Genomic DNA, 27,708 nt, shown 5'->3' on the forward strand with positions numbered 1-27,708 from the left:
TGCCCTGGAGTGCTCTCGGGCCACTTGGGTTTCCTGAGGCAGGAGCCTGTTTGGCCAGGTAGGAACTGACTGCCAAGGAGGCATAGAGACCTCACCTGCCCCCTGGTGGGGAGCAGGAGGATTACACACTGGAAGAGGCACACACTTCACCATCCGAGGTGAGGACAGGAAGCGCTAACTAGATGGAGAGCTGGCAAGCAGCTGCAGTCATAGCTCATTAGAAATCAAGGGCTCCGGGCCCAGTGTGGTAACCTAGTGGCTAAAGTCCTTGCCTTGCATGCACTAGGATCCCATATGGGCACCAGTTCATGTTCTGACCGCCCTGCTTCCCATCCAGCTCCCTGCTTGTGGCCTGGGAAAGCAGTCGAGGACGGCCCAAAGCCTTGGAACCCTGCACCCGCGTGAGACCCGGAAGAAGCTCCTGGCTCCTGACATCAGATCGGATCGGCTCAGCTCTAACCACTGAGGCCACTTGGGGGGAGTGACCAGAACCAGCAGATGGAAGATCTTCCTTTCTCTCTTTCTGTGTATCTTACTTTCCAATAAAAATAAATAATTTTCTTTTTTTTTTTTAAAGAAATCAAAGGCTCCAAAGTTGAGAAGAACCTAAACCATCTGTGTGTGTGTCTCTGCAGGAAGAGGAGCCACAGGTGCTTCAGCTGCCATTGCTGGTCACCACACTCCAGGTTTTCATAAAGTAGAGATGACGGGATGAAGGGGAGGAACCAGGGCTGTGGGGGCTTCTGTTGCCCAGGCAGGTGGGCCTGCTCATCAGTCTAACTCCACACCACAGGTCCGTCCTGCCAGAAAATACCAGGCAGGACAGCGGTTGCCTTGGGCCACCATCCAGGAAGAGAATGCTGTGGGCAGCACCCTGTGTCTGGCCCTGTATGTCTTCGCTGTCTTCCCCGTCATGGTTTCAATCCAGCTCTGAGACTTCTCATTTGGCTGCTGGGTCAGCTCTCCTAGGCTGGCCTGGTACCTGCTGAGGGGCCAAGGCTGCATTCACGCATCTGTTTGCCTGCCAAGCGCCCACTGTCTGCATGGTCTGCTGCCCACCTTGTAGACCAGGCATCCTTAGCCATTTCACCCTCCCCTTCTTCTCTGACTCCTAAAAACACTCAACAAGCTTTTGGATCCTGTGAGCATGAACAATTGCCTTGCCTCCACTGTCCCGTGTCTAGGCTCCCATGGTCATCAGGTGGTTTAGGTCATCCATCACCGTCACCACCTACTATTGAATGCTTCTGGGGCCAAGAACTCCAGTGACTTTTCATCTCACCATGTTCATTTGACAAATACTTGTTATATGCCTGCCACGTGGCTGAGATGCCCTCCCTGCCCCCTGCCTCCAGCTTGGGATGCACCGAAGAACAAACCCAAGGGAGGCTCCTGCCCCTGCTGGAGCTCCGGAGGGGGCAGATGGTACACACAAAGTCAGAGCTCCGCGGGTCTCCTGGAGCAGGTGTGAGCTGGAAGTGGACCTGAAGGACAGACATGAGGATGTCTGGAACCCAGTGAGCAAGGCAGGGAGTAAAGCCAGAGCGGTGAGGAGCAGTCAGCCCCTGGGCGATCAGGACAGGTGGAAATGATGTGGAGTTAGGCAGGCAGCTAGTTCAGGGTCACGGCGTTGGAAGTTACACTTCCCCTGACCGTGTAAACTCTGCCGCCCGTCAGGGAGTCAAAAGACACTTACCCATCGTTACCTGGGATCTGAGGGTGTGGGTGGTGGTACTGTGTAACCACTCCCCTTTCAAGTCCCTTAGAAGCCCAGGCTGAGGAGGGGTTGGTTCTCTTGGTCTCTGACACACTCGCTTGTTCTCTACAAAGGGACTTGGAGAACTGAAAGAAGCCAATTGTCTTACCCTTTCCCTTCCTGGCCCACTCTCCCTGAACATGGTCTGTGACCCTTACCGCTTCCTGAATGAACTTTACCGCTTTCGTAAGCTGTGTCAGGGCCTGAGCTTAAAATCCTTGTTAAGTAAGGGGCAAGAACCTAGGGACTAAACGTATTAGACCCAAACGTGGACCCCAGCGAAAGGACTGGGGGCAGAAGTGTGAAAGGATCGCACCTGCAGGTTACAAGCTCACCCTGACTGCCGGGTGTCTGGGGGCAGGAGGAGAGGCCAGGTAGCAGGCTGTCGTGCTAATCCGGGTCCCAGGTGGTGGCCCTGGTCGTGTGTGGCAGCGGGGGAGAGAATCAGCTGCCTCTGGATGTGTTTTCCTAGTGTGTGACTTCCTGGATGGCGCCCGGGTGTCCCTCTGTGCTTCTGGAAGCTGGATCTGCTCTTGCCCAGCAGATGGGAGTCGGGGGAGCTACAGGACACAGGAACAGGTATGGGGGTGCTGCACAGATACTGAAAGTTACAACTAGGATGAAACACCCCCCAACACACACACACACAGGAGAAGAGACAATGGATGAGCAAAGGAGCCTGAGAAGTTAGGCACAAGAAAAGTTAGAACTTGGGGGGTGGGGAGGAGGTGGTTCCCAGAAGCCAAGATGAAAGAAGCCTGTGTCTGAGAGCCGCAAGTGCCCAGCGGTGACGGCCCTGCAAACCTGGGCCTGAAGAGGGGACCCCCTGGCTCTTGCTGAGGAGCTGGGCATTTCACCTGCTTGAAAAGGAAGGAAGCACAGAAGGAAGGGAGGTCAGGACCCTGCCCAGGCAGCTCCAGGCAGCGCTTGGATCTCAACTCCAGGTGGTCGTTTGGCAGACGCGCCCCCTCTGGCGGGCAAGTTGAGCAAGGCCGCTCCAGGAGGGCACTGTCAGCACCCCCAGGGTGTGCTGTGGAAGGCATTCCCCGTGCCAGCCTCCAGGCGCTGGTGCCTCCTTGGCTGCCAAGTGGAACTCATTAGCGGGCACTGGGAGTTGGTGGTGCCTGCCCCACAGCCTCGTGCTCCAGGCTGTGTGCATTTCCACAAGCAGCAAGGGGAGAGGGAGAGAGAGGAAGACAGAGAGAGAGAGAAGGCCTCCGCCCGTCCCAAATCGGGGACCTTCTGATTCTGCCATCACCCAACAGGTCTCCGCCACGTTTGCAAAGCCTTCCTGCACCCAGGGCCAAGGCCACAGGGCTGGCTCTCTGGGAGGTGTGGAGGGGGCAGGCTGATGGTCATGTGTCTCCCCCTGGTGTCAGCTGTTCTCATTGCAGCCTGGGGAGCTGGGAAATGGTGGTTTCCAACTTGTTCTCCTGCCAGGAGAGTTACGCGCAGCAGGTGGACTTGAGGGTTCCAGGCCTCCAGGCGTGGCTCTACCTTCCCGGCAAAGTGGGAAAGACGGCTTCTCCTCACTCCATCTGGGGTCCCTAGAGCATGTGCCCCTCGCCATCCCCTCTCTGCTTCTGCTAAGTGACTACTGTAGCCAGACACTGCACTGGACCTTCGACTCCGGGTACTGCCCACCTTTGGTGGGGTCACAGGGACACGACCCACCTGCCTGACCTCCATTGTCAAGGGCAGCACCCTGGGGCTCTTTCCCAGCTGGTCAAGCACATCCTGTCCGACAGCCTGAACTATCTTTTGTGATTAAATGATCCACCGAGCCCTCCCCTCCTTCACCCACCTGCCCATCACGGCCGTGCCATGGTCACAGGGACTGTCCCATAACGGCCCTACAGTCACCCCGTCCTCCTCATCTCCCGGGCCCACACCATGGCTCATGCTCATACCTGGCTCCATCCTTGTCTTCTCCTGCCTGCTGCTAGCTCATGTTCAGAGGGTCTAAACAGCCCATGGCGACACTGCTCCCACCCCATGTCCCCCAATGCTTTCTAGATCTTTCCAGCGAGGCCTCAACCATCCTGAGCCTCTCCACACCACTGTCCCCTCACCCGTGGGTGCCACCTTACAACACACATACACACAGACCCCTTCGTGTCTCCCCACCCGGCAAAGGGGAGCTGTGTGAAGCCTCTCCCGTCTTGGAATCTACAGCACGACATGGTGCCTGGCACCCACGCACGCAGTAGCATTTGTTGAAAGAACTGTGTCCCACCCCCAACACCAGCCAGCCTGTACAACTACAGTCTCCTGAGCCGAGGCTCTTTAGACTGGACCCCCTCAAACATCCCCTACTCCCCCACACCAGCCTGGGACACGTGCCAGACCATGTGTCTGTACGGGGGCTGGCAGCCCTGCCTCCTGCTAGCCTCATCATTGTGTGGCCTCGGTGGCCCCCACTTTTGAGGGGTGCGGGACAAGCAGGAGGCCTGGAGCTGACCCCTCCACCTGCGTGGGCCTCAGGAGCACCAGGCCTTCCATGGGTGGCAGGTGAGCCATGGCTGCTGCCACTGTCGCCACACGCAGACCCAAGTGGGACCCGGGACACACCGACCCATCCCAGAAGAACATGAGCTGAGCCCAAGCCCGAAGAAGTGGACAGAGGACGCGGCCAGCCTTCTGTTCCTTCTCACTAAAGCAACGCGCCCAGCCCACCAAGAAACACTTTGCTCGCTCCTGCAGGAGTCCAGCTTGTTCTTCTTCACCGGGTGGGGGCTTGCTCCTCCTTCAGCACGTCTTGGGAGCTCCATCCCTTCCCTCCCTCCCCCACAAAGAGCGCAGGACAAACTATGCCAGCTGCCCCCACCCCGGGCTCTGTCACCTCGCCCCTACCACCACTGAGCTTACACAGCAGTTCGTGGCTCAGCCCCTCCCCCACCCGCTCCTTCCACCTGCGGCTCATTCACTCACTCACTGGAAGTTCTGTAACACCAGCAGGGTTGGGGGTGACTCGGGGTTAGAAGGGGCTACAGCTATAAGAAACATGATCCACTTCCACCCAAGACAGGAGCAAAACAAACTACGCCCCTCGGTTTAGAGGCCAGGGGACATTTAGCATGCTCAGAAAAAGGAAACAGAAGGTGAGCCCGGGATGAGCTGGGACAGGTGTGGGGGGAGCCCAGAAGTCCACGGGCAGAGGCCTCCTGCAGGAGGAAGGGTGTTGGTGGGGGCAGGAGGCCAAGGTGTGGAGGAGGGACCATCCTTGGTGGTCATGCAGGTGCCATCACATGCCCACAGCACCCCTCCTGCCAGGGCCTTGGGATTTGCTGGGGTCTGGGTTGGGAGGGCTTTCTGGCATACGTAGCAATTGTGACTTGGGTGACACTGCTGTTGCTACCCCAGCAGCCAGGTGCTGTCCCCAGCCAGGACTCCAACCCCTGTCTTTCCCCCATCAGACCCTATGCCTCCCTTCTCTTTGATCACCACGCAGCCAGCCTGTCCCCAGCCTGCACTACCTCCTTCCTTCCTCCCCTCCTTCCCTCCCACCTTCATCTTTCTCTCTCTCTTTCTCTCCAGGGAGGCCCCAGCCACTCCATCTCTAGCAACACCCATCTGACATCCTGCGGACAGTGCCTGCCCTACTGCAGTCCTCCCTGCACGCTGGGAGCGTGCCGGCAGAGGGCAAGGGTGTCAGAGCCGGGGCAACCTGGGGCTGCGGCTTCCTCACTCTGCATCTGGCCCGACTGGTTCCCTCCACGGTCACTGCCCTTGGCTTTGCCACCACACATTCTGTCCCCTCTTGCTGAGAAATGGCACCCTGATGCTTCTCTGTCACCCTCTTCTGCTCTTGGCCCCTGTGGATTCAACAGGACTGCCCAGCGCCACTGTTTGTGACCAAGCAGTGCCCAATGCCTGGGACGCCTTCAGGGGTGGTTAAGGTTCAGTCTGTTCCCATTGACACGGATAATCGGGTTGGACACAAATCTGAGGCCAGTGGGGTCATCTCTGCCCCCTCAAGGGAACAGTCTATTTACAAACAGAACAGCACAGGCGGGGGTGGCAGTGGGGTGAGAAAGACAGACACGTTTTGGAGTGCCTGGCCCCAGCTTTCAATTGTGTCAACCCATAAGCTCGCCCCTGCTTTTCTGACTCAAGCAGGTTCGAGTAGGCTTCCTCGTTTGCCACGAGCGGTCCTAGCCATAGAGATCCTCCATCTGCGATGTGTGACTAAATGAATTCAGTAAATCGACACATGCCTGGAGCCCAGCACACAGCCGCACTCCAGGAATGGCGGCTTCTGTAGCTTTGCCTGCTTCCTCACAGGTTTGTTAGGTTTCTCTACATGACACGCACCACAGTTCATAGAATACTGGAATAATTTTTTTTTTCTCTTGCTTTCCACTGCTTCAGACAAACTTCCCTTGGTAAAACCTGATTCCTCCCGGGTGGTTTGTGACCACAGCTCTGGGTCCCTAAACCATCGCTGTGTTCCAGTCCAGCCCTCTTCCTGCGCCTCCACCCTCTTGGGCTGAGACAGCTGGCCTTGCCAACGGGCTGAGTGCAGGACTTAGGGGAGCGCAGTGTTACCTGCCCAAACCTCAGGGCAATCAGTTCAGAACTGGCAGCCAATCTGTACCCCTGGGAAAGTCTCCACTGCCATCTAGTGGCTGGCCGCAGCACTACAGCATGCTGAATGGATCAGGCCCTCCAAGACCACCACCGGGTCAGCCCCCAACTGTGAAAAACTCTCTGGCCCCACCGCCTCACTCAGCCAGCACCAAACCCAAGGACAAGTCATTTCCTGGTAAAGCAGAGTCTTGTCCTTGAGAGGAGGGTAGCACATCCATGTCCCCAAGGACAGGGTCCCGCCCTGAGTCTCTGCCCCTCTTGGCTGTCCTCAGGGGTGATCCAACAGGTCAGGGGCCTTCAGGAAGAGGGCTGCTGTGTGTACATGTACCCATGCACAATGCATTGCAGAGGCAGGTTGCCTAGGTGCACTGCGTGTGTGTGCAGCATACATGCATGTGTGTGTGTGTAGGTACGCACACATGTGCAGCAAGAGAGGAGATCTCAAAGACCCCAGAGGAAGGAATGCTCATTCAGTCGCCAACAGGAAAACCACCAAAGCTTATTAGCATGGGCCTCACAAAGGGCCAGACCTTATTAGAAAAATCGACAGAATTCTAATAACGAGAAAGAAAAGATTACCCTCCACTTGTGTCCAATGTGTGCCTGCCTCCTGCAGAGCCTAGGGCCTGGCTGGGCCTCTGCTATTGGTGGCCAGACCCGATCGGGGGCCAGCAGGGCCCTCCTCAGTTGTACCCAGAGAACAAATCCTCTTCCCACCACAGCAAACGCAAAAGATCTTCCTGATTGCCACGGTCCTTCTATCTCCACCCTCCAGCCCCGTCACAGTCCTTGCACCCAGGCAGACGGCAGCCCCTTACCCAAGCACAGCAGGAAGGTCAGCCTCCATCACCAATGCCTTGGGTGGGGGGGGGCTCAGCCACTGCCCCACCCCCTCCCATGACCTTCCCCAGGCTGCCTGAACCCCCAGACTACAGCAAGCTTCCCCCAACAGAAAGGCACTAAATCACTTTTCATGAAAGGAGTGGTTTCTTGTCGTTGGTATCACGTTAGATGGCTTTGGGAAGAGGAGGAGAGAGTAGGTGCGCTGATGTCATGAAGATGGAGCCTTGGACAGAGCCTGTGACCATAGAACTACCCTGCTTGTTGAGAGGGAGCCCCTCTCTGCCTTCAAAGAACACACGCCGGCTGCCTTCCACTGCACAGCTAGGTCTAGGGCTGCAGGAAGGGTCCTGGACCCCCAGAGTGTCCCCATCTACAACCCTCCCACTTCCCCCAGCTCCCTCCTGAATCCCACGGGGTCAGGTCAAGGAAGCCACAGCCATCTGGCACCATCAGACCCGTCCCACGTGGTCCTGCAGTCACCCAATGGGCAGGCTCAGAGGACACCGAGACCCAGCCCCCCTGCCCTCGGCGCAGCCCGCTCACTCACGTCCAGGGCCCCGGGGAACTTGACTATGGGCTCCGTCCAGGTGGTGATCTTCTGTCGGAAGTTGTCGCAGTCGGGAATAAACATGCAGCCAATGTTCCCCAGCTCAGGGTAGAAAACGCCAAGGCCCCTGGGGAGAGAGCGGGGGCGGTCACTGCATGTCAGGGCCTCAGCCTCCTCTCCTGTCAGAAGTGGGGGCACCCATCAGCCTGCCCCATAGAACCCGTGAGAGGAGTGGAGTCGTGATCGGCGGGGTCTGAGCAGCCAGGGAGTTAGCTCTCAGCAGTGTTCACCTTCCAGGAAGACATCGAGGCACTTCAAGGGTCCACGGAAAATGGGGATAAAAGGCCTCTTTTAGCACAAACAACAAACACCTTAAATCCGTGCATGCCAGGGGTATTTAAAGGGTCCATGAGAAAACGCAGGCATGTCAACAATCGTTTGCACTGAAATAAGCATCTTTCAATTTCACCTTTCCATGAGCCTTTCTACTTCATTGAATTTTTGTTTGTTTGTTTTACAGAAAATCCATCAACCTGCAGCTGCTCACCGTGCGCTGCTAGATACCCAGAGAGGATCTGCTGGGAGTTCAATTAGGGGGTGCACTCTGGATGGAGGGGGGCCTTGCTGCTGTGGTCTAGCCAAGAGCAAAGGCAGCTTGCTAGTAAGGAGTCCCACCCTCCCTGCTAGCCATCCAGTCACAGCTGAGTCCAGCTGTGGACAAAGGCAGCTGAGCCCCCAGCCCCCAGCCAAGGCAGCCCAGGCGCATCAGAATGCTGGCATGCGGGCGCTGCAGTCCCACGGGGGTGAAGGGTACAGTCGCAGGAGCCAGTGCCAGCTGGCTGAGTGCCTCTGCAGCTCGGTGTCCCTACACAGCAACGCCTTCTGGGCTGCATGCTTTGGAAGGAGGTTCAAGGGATGGGCTTTCGCTTATCTGCACAGCAGCCTGTTCAGAGACAATTGATTTGTTTCTGCCATGACTCCTGCCTCCTGCAGCCAGGGGATGTGAGGCAGAGGGGGACCCTCTCACATGGGTAGAGGCAGCCACCAGGCTGGGTTAATCAGGTAGCACAGCATCCCAGATGCCTAGGGACCCTGTATCTACATGGGAGACCCGGAAAAAGCTCCCGGCTCCCAGCTTCACATTGGCTCAGTCCCGGCTGTTGTGGCCACTGAGGGAGTGAGCCAGCCGGTGGAAGATCTCTCTTTGTGTCTTTCCTTCTCTTTGTATATCTGCCTTTCCAATAAAAATAAATAAATCTTTTTTTTTTTTAAGAAGAAGGTGAACGACCCCGTACCCAGGTTGTACTCCCCTCACCTGGGACTGGAGGATGATATCATGTAGCCACACCCTTTCTCAGGCTCATGAGAAGCCCGACAATAATGAGAGGAACCCTCTCCCCGTGGACACAAGATGCAATACATTTCCCTTCTCTGCCCACTCTATCCCTAAATATGTTTCTGTAATTTCCTCATCTTTTAAATAAAATTTCATTTAGGGGCCTGACATAATGGTTCAACTGGCTAATCCTCCACCTCTAAGCACAGCATCCCACATGGGCACTGGTTCGTGTTCCAGCTGCTCCACTTCCCACCCAGCTCCTTGTTTATGGCCTGGGAAAGCAGTCGAGGACGGCTCGAAGTCTGGGGGACCTTGCACTCATGTGGGAGACCTGGAAGAAGCTCCTGGCTTCGGCTTGGCCCAGCCCTGGCCACAGTGGGCATTTGCAGAGTGAACCAGTGGATTGAAGATTTGTGTGTGTGTGTGTGTGTGTGTGTGTCTTTCTGTCTGTGTGTGTGTAACTCTGTCCTTCAAATGAATAACCATTTTGGGGGAGAAAGGGCCATGGTACTCCAGGCTGGAGATCTGCCCCTTCCTATGTCAACAGATTAAACTGTCAACTCATGCCCTTGTTATTTGGAGTCAGCACCAGGGACAGGAGCCACACTTTGAGTGCCCTAATGTCTGAGACCACGCAGGACTGCCCTCCACGGCAATCCTGGCTTCAATCCTGGGACACCTGCTGTGGTTGCATGTCAAGGCATACCTGTTCTGGCTGCTGGAGTGGTAAGCAGCGGCCCTGAGGGGCATCTGCCTGTGGAGATTCCCCCTTCTGGGGAGAGATCTGAGTCCCAGTGACTGCTGGAGCCACTTTTTGCTCTGGGGAAATGCCCCTTTCTCTCTCTGCAAGGATGCGGTCCCCATGACCAGAGCATGCTTGAGGAACAGGAAACAAGAGGCAAACTCAGCCCCGCCTGGCCATCTGATATGATTGTGGTTCATGCGTCCCCTGGGGTTCCCAATTCACACTGTCTGGGGAAGGTTATGAACATGCCAGCCTGCTGTAGGGCCTCTGTGGTGCTCTTAGTATGCCAATCACAGCTGAGAGGGCCTGGGAGTCAGGGTTTCACACCCTCTTTGCTGCCATTCTGTCTCTGTTTCATGGCATCTAGTGACTCAGTTCCTCTTGGTTTTATTTTTCTGGTTGTAGGGCTCCCACCTGGAAAAGTTGGACAACTATGCTCCAGTAAGGGTTGTCTAATTTGAAAGACAGAGCTGGAGAGAGAGAGAGAATCTTCTGCCTCCTGGTTCGCTCTCCAAATGGTCACAAGCATCAAGCCAGGCTGAAGCCAGGAGCCAGGAACTCTACCTGGGTCTCCCATGTGGGCACAAGGGCCCAAACATTCAGGCCATCCTCCAAGTACTTATCTAAGTGCATTAGTGGAGGCACTGGGACGGAAAGTGGTACCCATGTGGGATGCCAATGCTGCAGGGAGGTGGTTTAACTTGCCATAACACCTGCCCCAGGACTGTCTCACATGTTTTGTCTGCTAGGCTCTTTCTGTTGTTTTCATTTTGGCTTCATTCTATCTTTACCAAAAGGAAACACTGTCCCTATAGCACCTGAGAGTCCCCCAGGGAGAATCTGGGCTGATCGCACAATGCGCAGTTACAGGCCTTTGACTAAGAAAAAATCGGTAGCACAGCGTGGCCCAGGTATATGCTAGATGAAGAATGGATGGAGGGGCAAGTTCAACCACAGACCGTCCCTTGGTGTTTTTTAAGAAAATAAATAAAAGACTTATTTATTTTTACTGGAAATACAGGTCAGATTTACGGAAAGAAGGAAAATCTTCCATCTGCTGGTTCACTCCCCAAATGGCTACAATGACTGGTGCTGCACCAATCTGATGCCAGGAGCCAGGAGCTTCTTCCGGGTCTCCCATGCAGATGCAGGGTCCCCAAGGCTTTGGTCCACCCTCCACTGCTTTCCCAGGCCACAAGCAGAGAGCTGGATGGGAAGTGGAACAGCTTGGGCATAACTCAGTACCCATGTGGGATCCCGGAGCTTGTGAGGTGAGGATTCCACCATTGAGCCATTGCGTCAGGCCCTCTCCTTGACCTCTTAAAAGAAGCCGTAACTCCCCATAAATTTCCAGGAGCAAACGACAGCAAGGAACAGGACTCACAGGAATGATATGACAAGCAGCTAGCTACAGAAACAGTGCTGCTTTTTTCTCCCATGAGATATGCAAAATGCATGTTAGATGTTTATAACACTATGTGTTGTGTCTGCATGGTTAAATAAAAAAGCTGGTAACATCACCAGGTAAGACGAAATATGTTTGTGCCTGGGTTCGCTGACCAGCAGGATTGCACCCATTTCGGTTGGGTGTTTATGGTCATCAAGGTATAAATCTGACTTGGGACTGAGTGGAGATGTTCATGGATTGAACGAAAGAATTTCACTTTTGATCATGACAATCCTTGCTCTATACCTTAGCCTTCATAAGCAATCTGTCATTGCTAAAAATGAATAAATTAGGTAAAAAAAAAACCCAAGTCTATAACAGAACAAGAGCAAGACAGAAGAAATTGGTTAGCTTGGGGAGAGAGGAATAAAAAGGCAGTTGTTAGCATGAGAATGCTTTCCTGTGAAGAGCGTTGAGGAGTATTTGGGGGAAAAAATAAAGGACAATGTTTATAAAATAATTTTTTAAATTTTGTCCTAAGGTAGAAGATCTGAAAGGCTCCAGTCTGGAGAAAAGGAAACACAACAAAAAGTTGAACTAAGCTACACTAGATGTGAGCCCGTCACGGAAGGTTTAAAAAGGGACAAATTTTAAAAGATGTTGCATGTGGCAGGATCGGCCTTAAGTTTTAAAATATCATCACCAGGTTTTCTAAAAATTGAGCATCAATATCAAAGATGCAGCGACTAAATGAGAAACCGGTCCGTGGTTAAAGCAGCAAGGTTTCCTGTCGGTAGGCGAGTTTGCAGGAGGTTTTGACCTTTTAATCTGTTTTTTTTTTTTTTTCCTTTGATTCCTTTGACCATTTCTGGTCTATAGTTTCCCATTTTTACAGTGCTGATTCTATTTGTAGACTCTGCAGTCAATCCTGCAAGCTCTTTCCCTCCCCACCTCTGACTGTCCAAAGCCTGGACACGGTAAATGTTGACCTCAAACGCTCAGGTGGATATACAGCTTGATGCCTTCCTAGTGGCTTTGTCTTCTGGTAACTGGCCTTTGGCAGTTTGTTGTCTGCTGTCTTTGTAAAGTTCTAGTGGCTTGAAAAGAGTCTGGATTGTGTTTGGGTATCTACTTCAAATACTCAACTGATCCCTTTACAACTATGATGAGATGTGGGTTATAACTGATTAGAGCATCCTAGCTAAGTGGGTGGGTACATATTATTTCACAATGACAAGGGATCCTATTTTGACCAGATGCATTAAGCCCTTCTTTATCAGAATCATAGTTCTAAATGTTTTTGGACTTTGGGGTATCCAGCTGGGTCCCCAGAAATGTCAAAGGATGAATCTCTCATCTCGCAGAGGCAATGGCTAATTGGGAAATTCAGACTAGTATGGAAAACATTGTCAGGTTATAAAATGCTGACAAGCTCCTAATACTGGGCCGTACTGATAACAGAAAGACTTAGAGCACGTTCACAGCTCTTGGGGGCTCCCTTCCCATCACAGAAGCCTTCAGGAGCTTTAAAAAACGCAACTGTCTTTCCTGTCCATTGCTGGCTTTACTAACTTTAGCCATGGCTACTAGAAGCCTTCGGTCATCCGCAGTTCTAATTTTTTTCTGAAGACATTATGATCAGATTCCTGGAGAAGACTCCAACAGATGTTCTCAAGTAATGAAGTTTGTGAATGCCTTAAGATCAATGGAAGAGATAAAAATTGTCCAGAACTGGGAGAAACAACAATACCAGAAAATCTATAAAACGACAAATGGAGAATAAGCCAGGAATCAGTTCCATGAGACTTGAGTGAGTTCATGGAAATTGGTGGATGTCTATAGCTTTCATTTAAAATATCATTGCTTCCATATGGAAATGCTGCATCCTCAAGGCTCAGGAAGTTTTTTGTGGTTTCTATGGGTTACGGAAGTGTCTGCCATTGCTGCCTAATTAATTTCTCTAATATCCAAAAACATTTTCTGAAGTAGGTTTTTTTTTTTTTGCATTTCATGACAGTAAGAACCTGTTCTCGTCATGTTTGACTGTTCTTGTCATCTGTTCTTGACTGTTTGACTTCGAGAATTTTCCAAATCTGAAATTATATGTCTTCTGTTAGATTATAACCCTGTTTGGTGACTTTAAGATGCAAACTTAGAGGAGCCAGCGTTGTGGTATAGCAAGTTAAGTCTCCACCTGTGATGCTGGCATGCCAGATGGGTACCAGTTTGTGCCCTGGCTGCTCTCTGATCCAGCTTCATGCTGATGAACCTGGGAAAGCATCAGGTCCCTGTCATCCACATGGGAGACCTGCAAGAAGCTCCTGGCTCCTGAGTTTGGTCTGGCCCAACCCTGATCATTATAGCCACTTGGGGAGTGAACCAGTAGATAAAAGCTTCATTCTCTGTATGTGTGTGTGTGTGTGTGGCTCTGCCTTTCAAATAATAATTTTAAAAATCTCAAACATGTAAATTTTTTTTTCTGAGCTTTGTGCCTGTCAGAATTCTCCAGAAACATTCTGCATGCTTGCAACACAGATAAGGGTGATTTTCACCATGGACTCCAGGCCAAAGTCAGTCTGAGAACAGCTTCATCTAAAGCCGCTGAGCTGCTCCAGGACTCCTGGTTATCAAATACCTCACACCCAACGTAAGCCCAGATCCTCAGCCAGGCCAAGTCCAAACTGCAACAGGCACAAACAGAATCTGCTTGCAAAGGAAGTGAAATCTGCCTACGAGAAAGTCACCTGTATTTATAACAGCACAAGCATGCCTGTATTTATAACAGAACAAGCCCCGATAGCAAAGGCATCGATACAACCAAGATGCCTGTCAGAAGAGGGGTACAGTACATCTACACCGTGGTATATTACGCAGCTGTTAAAAAGAATGAGGTGCAGAATGTTAAGCCTGTAACTGTTGCCGAGGGACTACACTATTGTGATACCATGGGGGGAATTGTTGGAGGGGAAAACGGAAGAGGAGAAAGCGGAGGGGAGAATCCCTAAATGTACAAAACTGTGTCGTGGAAAATAAAAATAACAGTTTAAAAAATTTAAATCTTAAACACAAAGTAAATAGTAAGAAAAGAAAGAAGGAAAGGAGAATCAAGACGGTGGACGAGGGTAACGACACCTTTAAACAGACGGAGAAATATCAGCCAGTGTGCAGCAGAGAGGGCACATTCCCGGAAACAGAAGAGGCCAGAACAACAGCACGGGGTACCTGCAGACTGACAGACACAGGAAAGCAGCAGACACCACGCTGTGGTGTGGCAGCGACTGACACGCCTGTGGCATTCAGCTAACTCCACCGGCAACCAGAACTCCACCACAAGGAAAATAATACCGGCTACGGCACTGTACAGGACGAAATAGGTCCGTGTGGCTCTCAGACCTAACAACCAACAGGTTCCGGCAAGATCAGCACCAATAATAACCTAGTTATATAGGACACCTGGTGTCTCCCTAATCCTGGGACCTGCTCCAGCTGGAAGTGGGAGAAATGTTGTACAGACAACGGTGCAGCCTCAGCACAGTACCACAGCAGGTGGAAACTGGTGAGCCACGAGCTGGGCCTACGGAGACCATGGTGGAAATCTAACATAAGAACCCAGACCTGGAACTCGCTGGAGGGATTGGCACAAGTGACTGCAAACAAAGAGCCGTGTACCAATTGCAATAAGTAAAATCAACCTGTAGACCTAGGGTGACACAGCTTAGAAACCTGCCCCAAGGAGAAGAATCTGATAACCACAAGTACAATGACCAAGAGAAGAGACAAAGGCACAATATTACAGAAGGCTCCCTTGCAAAGGAGCAAAACCCTTTGTCAACCCAGAGTCCACTGAGGAAAACATCGAGAAAATGGGGGATACAGAATTCGAAACACTTGTTATAAAGCTTAAAGCAAGCATTCAAGGAATGTCACAATGGAAATGAATCAATTGAAAGCTGATATATCAGAAATGAAGAATACAGTGGAGCAAATTAAAAGTACAGTGCAGAGTCTCCAAAATAGAATGAAGGAGGCAGAAGAAAGAATCTCAAAATTAGAAGATATTTCCTGTCACCAGGGGGAAACCATCAAAAAGCTGGAAGCAGATCTGGAGCAGGCCCACGCTGGCACAGCAAGGACCCCTCCCACACCTTTTTCTGATTGCTGCTTTCTGTGCAATCACTATGGTGAGTGGGGGCTCCCTGGGAAGGGGGTACTCTGCATAGAATGGGGTGATTCTCTCTCTTTCCCTCTCTCTGTGTGTCTTTCTTTGGGTCCCAGTAAAGAAGGTGAGACTAGCTCCCTTAGACCCACAGGTTTGCAGGGCCCTTGGGGGAGCCTGCTGCAAAATTCTGCTTCAAAGTGCTTTACCCAGACTCCCTTCCAGGGCCTTCCAGTGCTCACCCATATCCTGCCCGACCCACAGCAGCTGCCTTATAGGAGAAAGTAGCCCTCCTGGGCTCCATGCCTGGCCCCACCCACCCTGGCCTAGCCTGCCTTACTTGCAGAGTACAGCGTCTTCATCCGGCAGGGCCTCGTAGACACACGGGTCATTCTCTTCCTCGCCTCCCACAGCCACCATCACGACGCCCAGCAAAAGGACTGCTGTGGCCAGCCTCATCGCCCAGCCCATGGACACCTGGAACAGAAACAGAGTCTTCAGAGCAGCTGGAACTTCATGAAGGGGATCTCTCACCCCACTGCCCTTCGCCTGTCCCCCACCTCCAGGACCCACCTTGCAAGCGAGCGAGGAAGGAGGACAGGTGATGCCTGGGCTGTGCAGCTAATCTGCTACCTGCAGCTGGACGTTGGAAACCCTGGGTCTCCTCCCAGCCGGACTCAGTTTGCAGGCTCCTCCCCTGGCAGGGCATGGCTTTGCTGTCCCTCTTTGCCCCGGCTGCCACGGCAGAGGGCAGGCTGCAAGCCAGAAGCTCTGTTGGAAGCCTGTCCGTGTGTTTGCTCTCGGGGTGGGTAACCAGTGGATCGGGTGTGTGGGGGTGGCGGGAGTGGAGAACAGCTTGCTCCTGGGGCTTTAAAGTCACCCTAGCAAGAAACTGGTGACCCCAGGCTTACGGCTGGGCAGCTCTTCAGACAGGCTCTCGGTCCTGTTTTTCCACCCCTGGTCTCAATAGCCTTTAGGCTGCCCGGGAGTGGACATGGCTAGACAAGGCCACCCTGTGTAGGAGGGGGGCAAGTTGAGGCCAGCTGGGAGGGGCTGGCTGAGGACAGACATCTGCACGTGGCAGCTGTGCTGAACTCATCATTCTCCCAAATAAGAGTTTATGGAGGAGGAGGAGGAGGCTCGTGGAGCTCGGGGGTCATCCCACACCATGCTGGGAGAAGGCGGGGCTCCCTGGAGGGGCCTGCAGGTGCCTGTGGTCTCTTCTGGGAACAGCCCTGCAGCAGGACACAGCCAAGATCAAAGATGTCCGCTGAAGCCATCCCAGAGGTGGGGAGGGGCCGGTGCTCCACCTCAGGCCACTCAGAGCTTCCGGTTTCCAGCTCTGCATGGCCATCAGGGGAATGGGGGTTCACGGAGACATGGGGCCTCACTCGGGAGGCCATGAGCACAGCAGCAAAGCTCAGGCAGCCACAGCATTAGAGCGACAATCTTCCAGGCGCCCTGCTTTCTGGCTCCATCCCTGCCTCTCCCAACCTCTACCCTATGCAACCTCCTACAGGGTTACAGGTTAACACACGTCTCTGTCAGCAGGCTCCCTGCCCTGTGCCCGGCTTGTGCCATAGAGAACTTCCTTCCTAGGTCTGCCATCTTCTTGGAAAATATCTACCAGTAGCTCACCAGCAACAGTACCATGGGAATAATATGAAACGGACCTCATGAGGCGCTCAGCAAGGCTCCAAGTGACTGCCGCAGGTTCACCACAGGCCCTGAGCACCTTGCCCCATGCCTAGCCTCATGCAGGATCCCGAAGGCATGCGTGGCGCAGGGTCCCTGTCCCTCATGCAGCCAATAGGACAGCCAGAACCTGAGCCAGATGTTGCCAGGACGTTCATCCGAAGTTGGGAGTCTCATGGCTTCCAAGTAGCAGCTTGTAAAGAAGCCAAGAGCTCTTAGCAGAGACCCCCGTGACTGCCTGGAAGGGGCTGGGGGTGAGGTGGGGGCTCAGCACCCATGGTGCAGGGTCATACCTACGGGGGACAGGGTAAAATAAAATTACAGGAGCTGGTTCTTGCCATGGTCAAGTGCCAGGCAGCAAATCCCCACAACGTGAAGCTAAGTCAGGCAGGAGGAAGTTTGTAATTCTGTCTGGACTTCTACAGGCAGGCAGAGCACAGCAACCCAAATTTCAACTCTGTAACTTCAAGCCTTCTCAAAGATGGGGTCATGCTCTTTTTTTAGATGGTGTCATAATCTTGTGGCAAGCTTGGTACCAGGCTGACCTGAGACCTCAGCCAAACAAAACTTTGTCGCTACTTAAGAGAGCTGCTATGTCTGCCTTGACAAAGTCAAGCCACCAAGCATGCTTCCCAGGGAACTATGCTGACGTCCAAGACAGCCGGTTACCAGACTCAAACGGCTCTGCACTTGGGGCTCAGCAGCCTGGCCTCCTTCAGCGCCTCCTTAAAAACCCCAGGCCATCCCTGCCTAGCAAGATTGTAATTCCCCAGCTTGCTCCTCAGACCACATCTCCATTCTTTTGATTTGGCACCACCAGGGACAGCAGCTGCGAAGCCCCTAACTCCATGCCCACCCTTTGAATAGGTGCCGCACTCACCCATTTTACAGAGCCAGAGAGTGGTGCACAGAGCGGTGTGCTAACCTGACCTTGGTTCTTGTGCAGACAAGCGACAGGCTGTGGCTGCAGAGGGCATGTGCCCAAGCCACCGCTCCACTGCCCCCACCACTGCTCTGGCTCATTCTCCCTGTTCCCTTTGCTCATGGAATGCGGCTTGGGACCTTCCAGGTGGCCCACAGTGTCCTACACGATCAGGCTCTCTCTGCCCTCTCAGGCATGAACTCCAAATAGCCCCTCAAGTCCCTTCTGGTGCCTTCCTACTCCTTTTCTTCTTCCTCTCTCAAGTCTAAGGAAATCGCTGTTGCTATTTGCTTTGTGATGCTCTCCACCTGCACGCGCAGGTCCAGCCTGAGAAGCTGGGAGGAGCCAGCACCACGGCGGGCCCAGTGTTCCTCTCATCCCATCTGCAGCAGCACCTGTAGCTGCTGACTGAAATTCCCGCCTGTGTGCATGGTAAGCTGCCTTTGCTTCTATTCCTGATCCTCCTTGTTCTCACCGAATGGCTCTCAACCCTCTGCAAACTAGTAGAAGCCTTGCTACTTAACCTGGGTCCCCTTGTGCTGATTTCTGGAACCTTCTCCATCTTGTTTCTGTACAGAAAGACCTGATGGGGTGCAGGACTTGTGGACCAGTCTTTCAGATCTGATCTTGTCCCTTCTCCCAACAACTGAGGCAGCCTCGCCCCTACTGTTTCACTGCCCCCAAACGTGCTTCAGTTTTCCATAGCTACGAGTCTCCCCTCTGCAGCTCCACTAGGCCTTGCCCTAGTGGGGGGCTTCTGCAGCAGCTTGAGCCCCATTCCCGCTTGGTAACATGGCAATAGCACAAGCTCCATTCCTGTGGTTGATCTCTGTTTGGGCTCTCAATTTGCCCACAGCATCCCTTGAGCTCTAGCTGGAGGCAGGCCTCTATGGCTCTGCGCCGGCTACTGCCCAAGGCTGCATGCTAATGTCTGTGGCTGCCCACTCCCACCCCCGTCCCCTGGCTGGCCCAGCACACTGCAGCGTTCGCCGGGTGGCGTGGCTCATGTGGCTGGCACCTGCACTTTTGGGGAGTCCCCTAAACAACACTATTCTCGCACTTCACAACGCATTGCTCCATGCAGGGCTCCAACCCCACAGCACGACTCTGGTTTCCCAATTTTTCTTTGAAATCTTGGTGGAAGCTTCTATGACCCTCTACCACTTGCAGCCTACATCCCTGCAATGCCAGCACCATATGGACAAGGCCAAGGCCAGTCATCAACAGAAAATGTGCCTGGACCCTGCAGGCTTCAGCCTCAAAGATGTCTGAAATGCCTTCAGGCTTCTTCTCCCACTCCTTTGTACATTGGCGTGTGTCTCTCTTTATCTTGCACTAATTATGTTAGCAAGTAGAGTTTCCACTTCACTTTCTAATCTTGAACATGCTTGTCTCTGTCCACTCCTTGTCTGGCCAGGCTGAGAATCTTCCAAACTCTTCTGCCCTGATTTTTCACTCCTGATTCTCACTGTAAAACTAGTAGCCGGTAATAACACCCATGCTGCACCCTGAATGCTTTGCTACCTTTTTTAAAGGTACAGATAGAGAGATAGAGACACAGAGATCTTCCATCTGCTGGTTCACTCCCCAGATAATTGCAATGGCCAGTACTGAGAGCTTCATCTGGGTCTCCCACAGGGGTGCAGGGTCCCAAACACTTGGGCCATCTTCTGCGGCCTTTCCCAGACTACAGAAGCAAGGAACTGGATCAGAGTGGAACAGCTGGGACATAAACTGATGCCCATATGGGATACATCCTGGTGATGCAGGAAGAGACTTAACCAGCTATGCTACAACACTAGCCCCGTTTTGCTACCTTGAAATTTCTGCTGAGAAACAAACCAATCCACCACTTTCAATCCAGCTCCCTGCCAATGTTCCTGGAGAAGCAGCTGAGGATGGTCTAAGCTGCATCTACTTGGGAGGCCCTGAATAAACTCTTGGCTTCTAGTTTTGGACAGGCCCAGTTCCAGCCATTGTGGCCATCTGGAAAGTGAATCAGTAGATGAAAGATATCTCTCTCTCTCTCTCTCTCTCTCTCTCTCTCTCTCTCTCTCTCTCTCTGTGCGTGTGTGTGTGTGTGTGTGTGTGTGTGTGTCTTTCTGTAAATCTGCCTTTCAAATAAAAATAAATAAATCTTTTTAAGAACTGACATTTCAGTCAGAAATAGGAAAATCTATATTTTCCTTTTCTTTTTTTAATATTTATTTGTTTATTTATTTATTTGAGTTACAGAGAGGGAGAGAGAGAGAGAAATATTCTACCTGCCGATTCACTCCTCAAATAATTGCAACAGTCAGGGCTGGGTCAGGAGCCTCATCAACACAGGCCCAGGCACTCAAGTCACCTTCTGCTGCTTTCTCAGGTATGTTAGCAGGGAGCTGGATTGGAAATGGAGCAGCTGGAACATGAACCAGCACCTATATGAATGTCAGCATCGCAGGCAGTAGCTTAACCCACTACATCACAATGCTGACATAGCTTCAAGTGCACGTGGACTAGTCTAAGGACAGATGATATGTTAGGGCACAAGACAAGTGTTGATAAATTAAAAAGGTTTAAATCATATTGTGGGGGAGCAAAATGGGATAAAACTAGAAATCTCTATCAGGAGACAACTGGGAAAATCACAAACTGTGGAAATTGAATAATAAATCCTGAAACAGGTCGAAGAAGAAACTGGGGAATAACTTGGGAGACATGAAAATAAACACACAGGATATCAAGACACATGAGATGCTGTGAAAACTTTACAGTCACACAACTGTGGATGCTGAAAATGTTTACATTTAAAAAGATGGAATAGCTAAGCTAATAACATAGATCTACACTTTCAAGAATTAAAAAAAGAAAAAGAATAAACCCAAAGATGATATTCAATACATATTTTTAAAATCATGCCAGAGATAAAAATATGGGATATCAACAAAACCAAAAATTGGTTCTTTGGAAAACATAAACAAAATTGATAAACTTTCAGCTAGATGGAGTAATTAAAATGAAAAAACCTCAAATTACTAAAATCAGAAATGAAGGTGAGGACATTACTATGAGATGAACACGAATACAAAATGTTTCATAGAAACAAAAATGCTATAAAGATTAATATGAACAATTGTATAAAGTTGCCATCTATTTAGTACACGGGATAACAGATGAAATAGACAAATTTCTCGAAACCTGAAACCTACAAGACTAAATCCTAAAGAAATACAAAACTGAATAGACCTGTAATGAGTCAGGAAGTTGAATCTGCCTTCCAAAACTTCCTAGGGAGACAAATTTCACTGGTGAATTCCATCCAACATTTAAAAAGAACTGTTACCTATCCCTCCTAAACCCTTGCCTAATGTTAAAGAGGACGGCATACATCCTAATTCCCTCTTTGAGGTGCAAAAACCAAAGATACTACAAAGAGAACCACAAGTCTGTATCCCTCACAAAGCACAGACCTCAACAGCACACTGGAAGGACTGGTTCCCAACCTTTATTCCTGGAACGCAAGGATGCATCGACACAGGAGAATCAGTCACATTAGGAAGGAAGCCACACACAATGCAGAGAACACGCTTGCCAAAACTCACCACATTTACACTGCAAAAAACATGGAGCCAAGGACCGAGAGAAAGGAACCTTCCTCAGGGAAATCCAAGACACGAGCCCAGTGCTGGCCCACCCATGCCTGCCCGCTAGCCCACGTTCTGCCAGGAGCTGGGTGCCTGAGCCCCTTTACTATAAATTGTCTTTCATGTGGGCCCAGCAACACCTAGTGATGTTTTAACGAATCTGTTTCTTCAGCCACACAGTGTATATATGAATTGGTCACTTTGCACCCAGCAGCTCCATGAAATGGTGACACTTCACCCTTGGAGAGCGGATGCCCTCAGTTGTTCCTGTGGAGCTAAGGCCTAAACTCCAGCCCGTGGAGAAAGCAGTCCTGGTACCCTTTGCTGGACAGAGTTCAAGAAAGGGGTACCCCCAGAAACAGAGACTTGGAAATGTTACGGAGAACTCCTCAACAGCAGCCTCAGCTCACACGAGGCTGTTGAGGCTAATTTCTCTCCTTAGGTCAGTTTTCTGTCTTGCAGATACTCTGTCTCCCCCTCACCAGCAAAGACCATAAGCCCCATCACTTACCCAGGGCAGCGTGAGAGCTCTTAGGTGGTGGCTGCGGAGCACTGAGAAGTCTGGGCTGGAGAAGGTGGGGAGAAATTTCCCTCCAGGATGTCCCACAGCTTGGGCCCTTAAGGCAATCAGGATCTGCTGGTGTTGAGAGGGTGGGAGCTTCAGGGAAGGCTCCTGGAGTGGCAGGAGAGGAGGCAGCAGTTGGTCGTTGGAGGCAGTTGGAGAAAGTTCCAGAGAAGTTCCAGGGAGGAGCTGCACGTAGGGCAGGGGAGAATAGGAAGAGAAGGATGGGCAGGTTTTCCGGCATTCCTCCTTCCAAGGATTCCAAGGAAAGGAGAGGAAACTGCAAACATGATTCTCTGACCAGCCCTTGCTGCCTTTCCAGGCACGCTGTGAGGCAGGTGGAGAGGGCGCTGGAGAAACACAGAGAAACCCAGAGGGACGGCTGCGGAGGAGTGCGTACAGGCGTCCAGCAGTAGACCTCTGGAGCAAAAGACACAGCCACTTCCAGCAAAGAGGGCCTGTTGGGCAACTTTCAGTGTTCCCAGTCTGGAGAAGACTGGAACTTTCCTCATCCCATCTCCCAAAAAGTGTGGCTGGGAGGCTGCCAAAGAATGGAGAACACCGGATTCAAGCCAACGTTGGCCAGACTGGCCTAGACTCGGGACTTACTGGGTAAACTTCTCCCTGAATGACAAGTGTTCGTGTAACAGAGAACCTGCCCAGAGTAAGTCCCTGAGTTTCCTGCTGTGCTTTTAAGTAACCCTTATGTTCCTTCTAGAAAATTCCTCCCAGGAAACATCAAGGAATCAAAGGAAATCCCTGCATTAAACCAGTGGCTCTCAGTCCTGGCTGCACATTAGACATGATGAGAATATTCTGGAAGCTACCCATACCAAGCCACACCCCTGATGAATGACTCTCCAAGGGCTAAAGTATACACATTTAAATAATTCAAATGAGCATTCAGGCCACAAGCAGGGAGGCCAATGAAGGCTCTCTCTCTCCTTCTCAAAATCTGTCTTTCAAATAACAATAGAATAACTTTAAAACAAGTTGATGCTGGGCCCTGCACGGTAGCCTAGCGGCTAAAGTCCTACCCTTGGAACCATCAGTTAGTGTCCCAGATGCTCCACTTCCTATCCAGCTCCCTGCTTGTGGTCTGAGAAAACAGTCAAGGATGGCCCAAAGTCTTGGGACCCTGTACCCCTGTGGGAGACCCCGAAGTTCCCAGTTCCTGGCTTCAGACTGGCTCAGCTCCAGCTATTGCATCATTCACTTGAAGAGTGAACCAGTGGATGGAAGATCTTTCTGTTTCTCTTCTTTATAAATCTAACTTTCCAATAAAAAATAAATCTTAAAGGAAAAAAAAAAAAAAACAAATTAATGCAGCAAAATAGTCACAAAAACTTTAGAATAAGAAAATCAATTGGGGGCCCGGCAGCATGGCCTAGCGGCTAAAGTCCTCGCCTTGAACGCCCCGGGATCCCATATGGGCACAGGTTCTAATCCCGGCAGCTCCACTTCCCATCCAGCTCCCTGCTTGTGGCCTGGGAAAGCAGTTGAGGACGGCCCAATGCATTGGGACCCTGCACCCGCGTGGGAGACCCTGAAGAGATTCCTGGTTCCCAGCTTCGGATCGGCGCACATCGGCCCGTTGCGGCTCACTTGGGGAGTGAAACATCGGACGGAAGATCTTCCTCTCTGTCTCTCCTCCTCTGTGTATATCTGGCTGTAACAAAATGAATAAATCTTTAAAAAAAAAAAAAGAAAGAAAGAAAATCAATTGGGACATGGAAAGAACATGCCTGTCGATACTTAAGTTTTCCTATAAACCTACAAGACATTATAGTCAGTCATAAGAATAAACAGCTCAATGACAGAATTCAAGTCCAGGACAAAAAACAAAAACGAATAAATATGACAAAAAATAGAATTAAATTGGGAGAAGTAAAAACGCTGACACAATTGGCTATTCAGAAAAAAAAAAGCTCAAGGAATTAAGCATGAGATTAAAAATTACTAACAAAAAAGAATAATTTAAAATAATTACATGATATTAGAGAAGTAAAGGCCTTAAGAATGAAAGCAGACACCCAAACCAAAAAAAAAAAAAAGTTATCTTTTGAAAGATAAAAATCTGAAATTATTGAATGCCAAGAAATAGTATAAAAGTCAAGCAACAAACTGGAAAATAACATTGACAACAGATGACAAATGATTAATAATATATAAAGCAGGCCATTATGAACAGAGAAGAAAATGTAGCATTCTACCAGAAAAGTGGGCCAAGACCATGAGCAAGCAATTCACAGATAAGGAAAGAAAAATAGGACTAGTCGCTGCAGGGCTTGGGTGAAGGGAACCTCCAGCAGCATGGCGGCTGCTGGGGTCCTTGAGCCAGGTTGGACTCAATGCTTGGGACTCTGGCCATGGGCACCGCTGCCACACGGTGAGCCAGTCCTGGGCTTTCCCAGGCCTGAGAGACTTCTCCCCTCAGGGTAAGTATGCCATGAGGCAATCTTAAGAACTGGATTAGGTCCTTGGCTCCGCAGGATGATGCTTCAGAGTCTTGGGACCACCAGTGCCATGATTGTCTTCCATGGGAGCTGGAGGTGATCTGGAGCGTTTCCCAGAGGAACCTCATGGGAGGGTGATGTGACTAGGTTGCATCCACAACATTTGCTGGAGCTCGCACTGCAGACTCCCCAGCTGTCCAAGCCACCGATCTAGCCCACACCTAGACTGGTGCAGAGCAGCTGAGATGCCCATTCAATGAATCTCCAGGGCTGTCACCTCTGTAGAAAGGGACAACCTCCTGAGGCTTCCTCTCCATGCTGCTTTGCTCACTGCATATGCCCACAGGACCAAGGTAGCCTTCGCACAGCCAGGACTGTGTGTGGGGAAGGGAGACAGCAGCACAGCGTGACCACTGCTGTGCCCTGGCCGGGGCTTCTAAGCAGCGCACAGGACAGCAGTGGCTTCCTCAAGAGTGAGGCGTAGTACCCTATGCCTAGCAAGGGAACCCATGATCGCAGGGACTCAGAGAAGGGTGTGGTTACTGTGTTGGGATCCTCATGCATGTTTCATGCTTTACTGCCAAAAGCACTCCATCTCAGGTCGTTCACAACAGGCCATGGTGGGCACCACGAGGGTCAAGGACAACTCTTATGGACATGACCCACACCACCTGAGGCCATTGTGTGCCTCATGCCAGGAGCTGGGGGCTGTCCTGTCAGTGTGTGCGGGAAGGTGTCGTGCATGTACTCCCCACCCCGTCCTCCCTTGCAGGCAGGGATGCCATCCTCTGACCCAGATGAGGCCACTGAGGCTGCCCTGGGAACACACGCGGGAGGTCAGCTGTGCTGTCAGAGCTGAGATCCTGTGTCCCTGAGCATGAGGTGGCTCAGATGCAGCCCCACACAGAGAGTCTCCTGGAGCTTGTTTTCCTTGGCCTTGTCATCTGTGAATGCTCCCTTTGGAAAGATGGCCAGGTGTGGCTGTGGCCCTGGGAGCGGGGGCTCCTTGTCCTAGGCAGAAGATCCCAGCAGAAGTGGCAGCCCCCATTTGTGCATGGAGAGTGGTCCCAGCCTGGGAAGCCCACATAGTGCTTAGAGAGACTCGCCACACTGGGCAACGATGAACTAGATTTTATTGAAATACAGGGAGCATAAGGCTGAGAAAAACAGCAGTATAAAGATCAGAAAATACCAATACCCTTTCCCAGAGGCAGGAGTGGGCAGGTGTGGCATGGGGAGAGAAGCTGGGGACACATCAGTGTCTGGGGCCAGTCCTGGGGCTGGAGTGGTGATTCTGTCCCCTTGAAAGTCACTGGTGTTAATTGGGAGCACGCTTGTTCCTGGATCAGCTGCCTCACAGCCTTGTGGCTCTAAGGCCAACATCTTCACCTTGTTTTCCCGCAGGAGCACCTGCTCGACACCTGAGGGCATGGCTGTGTCAAAGTCATTCACATTGAAGCTCTCCTCAGGGGAGGACAATTCCTGCTGGCAAGAGACTATATCTGGCAGGTCAGGGATGGGGCCCTCCTGAGCGGGGTACGTGGGCTCTATCTGTGCTGTCACCAACACTGTGTGTTGGCCAACTCTCTGTTCAGATGGTGTGAAGCTCTCCTTGAAGGAGGACAATTCCTCCTGGTGGGAGACTAGATCTGGCAAGTCAGGGATGGGGCCCTTCCGAGCCGGGTACACGGGCTCTATCTGTGCTGTCACCAATATTTTGCATCCACCAACTCTCTGCCTAGGTGGTTTATAACTCTCATCAGAGGAGGTCAATTCGTCATGGCAGGAGGCTGTATCTGGCCGGTCAGGGATGGAGCCCTTTTTAGCAACATCCGGCATTGTGTGTTGGCCAGCTCTCTGTTCAGGTGGTTTGCGGGCCCTGATGGGTGATAGTGACAGAACACTCTGGGCAATGGACGTGTAGGTCCACTGCTCCATCTCGCTCAGGTCATCTGGTGATGGTGGGTGATGCGGGTCCATGAAATGGACAGTAACCACCCCATAGCGCTGCTCCAGGCAGACTTATCCTGGAGTTGGGAGAGACAGGAACCTTGGTACAGTGAAGCAGAGAAGCTATCCTGGGGATCCCTGCACAGCTATCCAGCCCTGCGCCTTCCTCAGGTCCCCTGTACTCCTAACCCCAATCTTCTACCCTACACAAAGTGAAGGGTCCCCTTCTTCCCCACACCCCCAGCCATCTGTGGGCTCCCCTGGTGAGGCCCACAGAAAACTGTCCCCTCAATCAGTGTCTCCCTGACCTTTTTGCATTTCAGGCCACAGATGCGTCGAGGGTCAGAGAGGGTCCAGCGTGGCCACCGCTTTGGCCAAGGCGTACAGGGACACTTCCTGGGGCCTGAACCTCTACATCTTGGAAAGCAGCACAGGAACATGTTCCTTAGTGTCAAATCCTAGCACACTAGCTCAGAACTGGCTCTGGAATGTGGGTGCCTGTTGCCCAGGCACCCAGTTCTGTGAGGTCATGTCCAGGTGGCAAGGTCACTTCCTGTGGCTCCTAGGTGAGCCCCCTCCTCACACAGGTTCCCCAAAGTTCCAGGGGACTGCAACCTGCTCACCTTCATGCCCAGATCAGGTGTCTGTCCCATCTTGCACAATTTGAATCCACAGCACAGATACCTGGCTCAGGGCAGGTGTGGGGGCAGCCCATGCCTTAGCTGGGAGCAGGCAGAACTGGAACGAGACATGCACCCGCATCGTTGTGGGCTCTGACCCTGTACAGCTCCTTGTCCTTCAGAGGCCTGTCCTGTCTCCCTTCGGATTCTGGGGCTTCCTTGTCCTCTTCCTGCCCATAGTTCAGAACAGGCGCAAGAGGCTCCATCCCAGCCTGGGACAGCGTGCCTGCCTCCCTCCTCCCTTGTGCAGGAATGAGCTCCCATCATCCCCTGGGGTCAGCTGCACCCACACACCTGCAGGTGACTCCACTAAATACCAATGATGAACTGCAATTGTTCATGGTCCCTTTGTGCATCTGGGTCCCTTTGTACTCTTCGCCACTGATGGTGGCTGAAAACCCAAGCCTTGCCTCATAACTCAACTGTTCACCCAGTTCCATGCCTCTTTCTCTCT

The 27,708-nt window shown here is 51.8% G+C and overlaps 1 protein-coding gene across 1 annotated transcript in view; it reads right to left on the reverse strand.

Annotated features, from left to right (window-relative positions):
• The window catches only part of PEBP4 (phosphatidylethanolamine binding protein 4), a 179,763-nt gene extending 152,750 nt beyond the window's left edge, over positions 1-27,013 (reverse strand). The window contains exons 1-4 of the mRNA XM_004591450.4: positions 26,883-27,013; positions 22,118-22,357; positions 15,704-15,840; positions 7,737-7,863 (exon numbers count right to left, since the gene is read on the reverse strand). Of these exons, the coding sequence (XP_004591507.2) occupies positions 7,737-7,863; positions 15,704-15,834 (258 nt within the window). The 5' untranslated portion in view covers positions 15,835-15,840; positions 22,118-22,357; positions 26,883-27,013. The remainder of the gene's footprint in view (positions 1-7,736; positions 7,864-15,703; positions 15,841-22,117; positions 22,358-26,882) is intronic.
• Positions 27,014-27,708: the final 695 nt, after the last annotated feature.

The sequence above is a fragment of the Ochotona princeps genome, chromosome 32 (assembly GCF_030435755.1).
Source record: "Ochotona princeps isolate mOchPri1 chromosome 32, mOchPri1.hap1, whole genome shotgun sequence".
NCBI classification, from domain to species: Eukaryota; Metazoa; Chordata; class Mammalia; order Lagomorpha; family Ochotonidae; genus Ochotona; species Ochotona princeps.